General features: G+C 37.8%; 1 protein-coding gene across 1 annotated transcript in view; it reads right to left on the minus strand.

Annotated features, from left to right (window-relative positions):
- The window catches only part of LOC102761341 (alpha-1-macroglobulin-like), a gene marked incomplete at its 5' end in the record, with an annotated part of 23,041 nt that overhangs the window by 9,967 nt on the left and 5,047 nt on the right, over positions 1-8,027 (minus strand). Inside the window, 8 exon segments of the mRNA XM_015558779.1 lie at positions 976-1,027; positions 1,205-1,267; positions 1,269-1,327; positions 1,498-1,624; positions 2,104-2,338; positions 2,758-2,887; positions 4,053-4,110; positions 5,371-5,537. Coding sequence (XP_015414265.1) covers positions 976-1,027; positions 1,205-1,267; positions 1,269-1,327; positions 1,498-1,624; positions 2,104-2,338; positions 2,758-2,887; positions 4,053-4,110; positions 5,371-5,537 — 891 coding nt within the window.

Raw genomic sequence — 8,027 nt, forward strand, 5'->3', positions numbered from 1 at the left:
GCAATGGTTCATCCCATAGTATAGTTCCTCTTAATCATATCTATTGGTGTTAAATTTCCATAGATTTTCTATGCGCATACCTTATGATATACTTATTTTCTTCTCTTCATGGTTTATGTTAATTTCTAATATCATTAGTCTTTTAAAAAATCACATTTATTCTATAAATATGTATAAAGTGTGTGCTATGTATAGGTTCTGTTTTAAGTGCAATGATATAGTTATTTTCAAAACAGATTTCCTGACTTCCTGGAATTTTCATTTTTATGAGAGAAATAAGATAACAAGTCAATATGTAGAATAATAGAAGTTAAGTTTTATAGAGCAAATTAAAGCAGAGTGAGTGTTTAAAAGGGTAAGCTAGTAAGAGAAGGCCAGGCAGGAAGACAGGCTGGGGTGAGCAGGCCCTCCACTAAAAAGCTCATTGATGCCCAAACCGACTTGGCTCAGTGGATAGAGCGTCGGCCGGTAAGTCAGGGAGTAAGACTGATAGATATCTAGGGAAGAGACTTTCAAGAAAAAGGAACAAAAAGTGAAAAGTCTCCAGAGATTAGAGCATGCTGAATGTGCTCCAAGAGCAGATTTTCTCTAAAGTTCTTAAGATGATTGTTTAAATAAAAAACATGAATGCACTTAAGCTATTAGCTGAATAATAAACAGTATTGATGCCACAGGGATATTTCAGAATTTTGAAAATGGAGAGAAGTTTGGGAAACACAGTTTTGTTTGGAAGGAATCCTGCCCCACAGTCATCAGCTTTTGTCTTTATTATTAGCCAATATCTTTTAGGTCATTTAACTTCTCTATGTCTTCAGTAGGAAAAGGCTGTTCTTTATCAAATGTCCTTAGGTTTGTACATGGGAAAGTATACAATATTTTTTCTCCCAGAAGACAACATGCCTCAATGGTCATTTTATAACTATAAACTTCGGCAAGTGGCGACACATGAGAACTTTGTCTATTTTGTATACTTACCTGGTGCGCAGAGGAGTGTGTTGAAAGTTTCCTCCTTTTCTATTCCTTCAGGCTTTATATTGAAAGAAAGAATAAAACATAAAGTGACACTGGATGTAGAAGAGAAAAATCAGTCACTTGTATGTAGAGTAAAATATTGAGCTGTGGATACATCTGTATTTGGGGAATTAAATGTCACCATCACATACATAGTAGATAATAAGGTCTGTGAGAAAGTACCCCTGCCTACCTCAACCAATAAGGGCCTGATTACAGTATCCTTTTGTCCAAACATTGGGACTTTAGGTACCTCAATCGCCACACAATTCCTGAGACTGTAGGACTTCTGCAGTCACTGTGAAATTCACCTTCTCTGAGGAATAAGATTCCTAAGGAGTTAATACAGTGATTCTATATTGAATGGTCTTTTCTCTTTTTTAATTTCCTCAATATATTTAATGGTTTTCTTTCCATCGATCATTGTTAGAGGAGAAAAAAACCATATATTTGGGTCAGAGAGGAAAGCAAATCATTATCACTCACCCAGTGACTTGAGGGTCACAGCCCAGGACACAGTTTTCTGCCCATTTCCACTGATACAGTGAGATTCTTCATTCTTTTCTACTGGGACAGCCAAGAAGGCAGGAGAGTCCTCTAGCTCCATGCCAACCTGTCCCCCATACCCACCCACAAGTTTGAGAAAGAACACACGCAGAGGGTCAGTAACAGGGGACTGGAACTTCAAGGGACAATGCATACTAATGGAGAGGCTTTGAGAAATTGTTCAACCAGGGTACAGCCTGTCAAACATTTTGTAGTTCAAATGTTTGCAATAAAGGAATTGAAAAACTGACATGAATTAGGATAAATGCCCACACAAGGAAGAAATATTTTCCTCAGAGTGAAAACATGAAAGAGTCAGATGGAAATGATATCTGAAATGAAGACTACACAGATAATATAGAGTCCCAAATGAGTACAACCTTACCACCTTGGACCTGTCAGGTAGTTTGGCTCTGAGAACCCATTCCATTCCAAAATTAAGTTGCATCATATGCAATTATGATTTACAAGAATTCCTAGGACACCCAGGTAGTGAATGGTGATTGTGTCCCTTCCTTCTACTTTTGCTCACCTGTAGAGAAGTGCCCTTTCCCGAATGCAGTGGGACAAATAGTTGAACACAGTGGCTTTGAGTGTAAAGGGTTCTCCTCGCACCAAAGAGTAAGGGAGCGTGAGTTCTAGGAAGAAGGGCTGGAAGACTTGAAGAGAGATGATGGGAGAGAGGCCAAGTCCTGTTGTTCCAGACAAGCAGAGTGCGCTGGCCTTCCACTTTGTGATTGTATCAGGGACCTTGATTGCCAACTCACTGCTACCTGATAAACTAATGAAAAGAAAAAGAGGAAGAGAGTGAGTGAGTCTCTTTCCCCCCCTCCCCACTCCCTCCAGCTCTTTTTCTGTTTTTGGCATTGATCATAGCTAATCCTACAGCATGGTAACTTAGTAGCCTGGTGTGGTAAATGTTAAACTTTATATAAGATTTTTCACTATTAATGAAGTCTCTGAAAGTTTTCCTTTTCCTTTTAGGGGAGAGAGTAGCTTCCTGTTTTCTATTATTTTAAGTACCTCACGACTAAATTAGAAAAAAAGTTGCATTGTTTCACTATAAGATACATTAACTATGAATCGAATTATTTACCATAAAGGAGTGGAACAGAACTGAGAGGATCACGATCACAGGATAACAGCAGAATCATAGAGGAGAATGCTCCTAAACTAAGTTCCAGGCAACACACAACTTACTCGAGTAGCACCAGGTCCCAGATCCAGGGCTCAGGGAAATACTTCCGGACTGTCTCTTTCACTCCCTCAGCTGGATGGTGGTTTCTCCTCTCTTGGTGAAGTGCAGGTCTTTCTTCTCTAAGTTCTTCCCCTATGAAAAGACAACATTGAGAGCCCAATGTGAACCTCATTTTTATCATTAACTTTTTATAGTTGCCTTATTTATCCAGAAAAATAAGGTCAGTTGCTCAGTGAATGTTCATTATTGGAACAACTAAACCTTACCAGCTTGTTACTTATATAGGAAGGCTAATTCTTTTACTTCTTCAATCTAGAGGTAAATACATTTTTCTCTAGAAATAAAAACAAACATAGCCCTTCTTAAGCTGATCATTGAAGTGGTGGAGAGAAGAATAAAAAACAATTAAATATACAAAGTAGTGTTTTTATACTAAAATGGTGATCACGTGTTTTCCTTTTGTGGTTAGACTCAAACTAGAGAAATGGATAGTAGCTACTCCAAGAGGATTTTAGGGATGATTTTTTAGTTAACAGTGAATGAGATATGGAGAAATTAAAAATAGGATATAGAACAGTATGTATTTTGTCAACAGAGACTCAATAAAGGACAGAAAATGAGCATTATATTGACCAGAAAAGACTTTTCCAAAGCAGACTTTAAGGTGATTATTGAAGGATGAGAAACAGGAGAATGGAGAAGGCATTTCAAGGAAATGTCTATCCAAGTATGCACACAAAGATTGGAAGGGTTGCTCCAAAACACTTACCCCTCTGGAATAGCATGTCTATTTGGGGGGGGGGGCGTGTTTAACTTAGCTGAGTAAACAGTAGATATAATCTACACTAATAAAAGAGAAACATGGATTCTTATTTCTGAATTTTGTCTGCTGTATGCTGATGCCTTTTAAATTATTTTTTAATCCAGGAAACTAAGTACTTTAGCCTTGGATGTTCTCTTTCCTTTCTCCCCTCAGAAAACAAATATAACATATATACATATATACATATATACATATATACACATATATGTATATATATACACACACACACATACATACACACACAAACATACATACCTCATAGCTTTATCGCACAGAGTAATTTTTTTCATTTGAAATTTTAGGGTTGGAGGTTTTTTTCCATAGTTTTAGTAAATATTGCTTTGTTTATGTTTTATTGGAAAATATCCTTTTCCCTGAATAGTTCTGCTCAATTGATCCTTTTTGTAATATATTTTTCCTCTTTTCTTTCTCCATTTTTTTTAACTATCTTGAATCTCTGCATCCAAAACATACATGCAGATGCCCACAGTAACCTGATTCCTAGAGCCCATCTGTTCCCAACTTCCTCTTTCTTCAACAGTAGCCACAGTTAAACACTACTTGCTGTCCTATCTCAGAGTACATGGGACACTGTGGGACTCTGAGCACAGCCAATGCTGGTAGCAATATGAATAATAGGAAGAAAGAAATAAGAAATAAATGTTTAGGTGAGAAAGGTGAAGTGATTACGCAAAAAAAAAAGAAAGAAAGAAAGAGAAAGAAAGAAAGAAAGAAAGAAAGAAAGAAGACTCATGGATACAGAAAAGAGTATGGCAATTGCCAGAGGGAAGGGAGGATGGCGGCAGCTGGAAGAAGGTAAAAGAAGGGATAAATGGTGATGGAGGGAGACTTGCCTTGGGCTGGTAAACATACAGTACAATCTACAGATGATATATTGTAGAATTGAATACCTGAAATCTATGTAATTTTATTAATCAATGTCTCTCCAATAAATTCAATTGAAAAAAAATCAACCAACCAAACAAAAAAGAAATAAATGTTTAAAGATGAAGCTGAACTAATCGGCCTAGAGTCCTTTCAATCCTTCCACCACCAATGGATTTATGACTCTGAAGGTTCCAGAAGGGGGACATTTAATTTACTCTCTGCTAGGTTGCAGACCTCTATTGAAGATGACATACGTTTTCTTCAAGGTATAATGAGAATGCTTTTTCCTTTGTGATAGTGACCAGATTTAGTCTTACAACCTGGATAAACTCCCTTTTCGTAACTCTACCTAGTTATAGTCAATCTCAAAGATACACATTTTATCTGACACACCTAAAGCATGCTGACATCTCTATCCCAACTATTGTAACTATTTTCTTCATGAAAATCTACTTTCAGTTTCCTGAAATTGTACTGCTCCGAGGGAGATGACTCAAGTTTTGCACTTTGGGTATTCAGTCATTCAACATGTATTTATTGTGCAAATGACAACTATAATGGGTGCCAACGAGGTACTCACCAGGGGTGTCAGAGGCACTACAGAAAATATTTTTTCACATATTGTCATTTCTCAGATTCACTGAGAGTGGCATATGGCAGTGGTAACTAGCTTTGGGGCCAACTTAATTAAAGTTGTGGTCCCTAAAAGTCTACCACTTGCCAGAGAAATTCATGATTAAATATCTGTATGTATACAAAGTTAGCTATGTGTCTGAGGTTTTCATGTTTTTCTGTTAATCATAGCTTTGTTTGGGGACAGGAGCAAGGGCAGGATCATATTCTAGAGCTTAGAAGTCCATTTGTTCTCCATTTACAAGGACTTAGAGGTCAATTCTGTTTATGCTTTTAGGAAGATACTGTAAGCGTCATCACCATCCAGGATCTGCTTTGGTGTGTAAAGGATTCCGTTGTGAGTGATGTCTTCTGCAATTATGCATCCTTCAATGTCTTTATTCATGAAGCTACCATGTTGAACATTAAAGTCTTACTTTACTGGTAACAAATTATAGACTTGCAAAATTGAGAAAAGAAAGGAAAAACTGTTGGTTTTTGTTTTCTTTCTTTTTAAGTGTGATAATGTTCAATCTGGAATTTAAAATCTCATAGTGTTTTAACACTCCCATGTCAACATTATAAAGACCAATACAGGGAATCATAGAGAGGAATTAAAGGTTAGGGATCCTAAGCCTCTTGTTATAAATAAGAAATTAACATAGAAAGAAATCAAACTAATTGACCAAAGTCTCAGGTCCCATTTTGGTTCTGTAACAATAAAAGCCAAGTCACCTGTCTCCCAGCCCAAATGCCTACTTTTAAGAGGAAGCAGAAAATGTGGAGAGTATAAAGAAGTGTAACAAGAGAACAAAAGCCCTCTATAACCCCATCACTGAGGAATGACCTCTGTAAATACTGGATTTACGTCCTTTTTCTTTTTTATACGATTAAGTTCTTACCAAGATAAAACCACTTTTTACTCTACTAGTTTAAGACCACGTTTAGCTTGAGAAAAAATTAGGTGCCGTTTTTTTTTCTCCAGAATACATCAATTCCAGCTCGGCTTTTGCCCCAAATAAAGCCACCTGCACAGTCACATAGTGTTGGGAACATTAAAGACACTCTGGACTCCATGCAGACCTCCTAATCCGGTTGCTGTCATTTCTCATCTGAACTACAATTACCTCATAACTGTCTCCATTCTTTTATTCTTGTTCTCATACTTTCAGCAGCAAACAGGTTCTTCTTAATAGATAAATCTAAACTGTCACTTCTCCTGCTTAAAACTTCTCAGTAATTTACTATTGCACTTATTGTCAACTCCAAATTCCCCTCCAAGTTAACAGAGTTGATTTTCCATTCCACCTATGGCCTCTACCATCCTCTTCTGTCACAACTACATATTTATCCTTTTATTTTTTTGTGCGTGTTAATCCTCACCCAAGGATATTTTTCCATTGATTTTTAGGGAGAATGCCAAATGATTTTTAGAAACACATTGATTGGTTGCCTCCTGCACCCACCTGACCAGGGCTCAGACTGGGGAGGCACCTGCAACCAAGGTACATGCCCTTGATTGGAATTGGACCCAGGACCCTTTGGTTTGCAGGCTGACACTCTATCCACTGAGCCAAACTGGCTAGGGCAACTTATCTTTTTTTTAAAACACTCCAGACTGACACTTATTCTGACCTCACACCTTCAGGCATACTGCTTTCATTCATTGTAATGCCTGCCCCTGTCCCTCCATTGTCTGGCACTTTAAGAAGATATCTCTAATCACTCTATTAAAAATTGTTCAAAACCCACCCCCTCTCCCCGCCCCGAAAAAAATTGTTCAACCCTTTTTTTCTTTATCTCAACTTCCTGGTTATTTATTTGTTTGTATTAATACATCACAAGATTATAAGTCTAAGATGGTCCCAAACCACATCTTATTGTTCACCATTACAACTATTTCTAGAGCAGTAGCCATCCTAGAGTCAAGATGTCACCAATATTTGTTAAATAAACAAATGGACCATAAAGGCTGTAAACTATAAGACCCTTTTGAAAATACTTTATTATGACAGACATCTTTAAAGACAAGTTGGAATGGAAACTCTCTTTTGTCTATAATTAAAACCAGTGAGTAAGAGCCTGGATTTTAAAGAAAGCTTAAAAATCTGGCATTTCGCATACTACCTTGAAATGTAGTGCAACTGAAGTGGCGCTGACTGATTCTGGTTCAAATCCCACCTTTAAAATATATTTTTGGCATATTCTTTCTATAGTTGCTTAGTCTATTTTAGCTGTGCTTTTTCATTCATAAAATTGAGGTTATAAAACCTACCTTAAGGAATTATTATTCAATTATTCATTTGTTAAAATGTGTTAAGCATCTTTTTAAAAAAAATATATTTTAGTTGATTTCAGAGGGGAAGGGAGAGGGAAAGAGAGAGATAGAAATGTCAATGATGAGAGCATTGATTGGCTGCCTTCAGCATGATCAGAGATCAAGTCCACAACCCTGGCATATGCCATGACTGGGAATCAAACTGGGAATAGTACTGTGACCTCCCTGGTTCATAGGCAGATGCTCAACTATTGAGCCATTGAGGCCAGGTGAGCATCTTTTATATATAAGGCATTGTGCTGGGCACAGGGATTGTTGTGGTGAGCAAGATTGTTCCTTCACTGAGAATCTACACTAATAAAAGAGAAACATGGTAATTGGCATACAACCGCTACCCTTCCCATTGGCTAATCAGCGAGATATGCAAATTAACTGACAGCCAAGAGGCGGCCGGCAGCCAGGCAGCTTAAAACTAACATGAGGCTTGCTTGCCTCAGTGACGGAGGAAACCAACGTTCCCCGCCTACCGCTGCAGGCCTCTGAGCCTGCAGTTTGAAACATTTTAACAAATACCACCGGACTTCAGCCAGCAGATTCGCAACATTGTAAGCAAAGGCCAGAAACCTACTTTCAGCAGCGGAGGCCTAAGAGCTGGAGCCAAGCCTCAAAGC

This window comes from Myotis davidii, unplaced genomic scaffold (genome assembly GCF_000327345.1).
Source record: "Myotis davidii unplaced genomic scaffold, ASM32734v1 scaffold1430, whole genome shotgun sequence".
NCBI lineage: Eukaryota > Metazoa > Chordata > Mammalia > Chiroptera > Vespertilionidae > Myotis > Myotis davidii.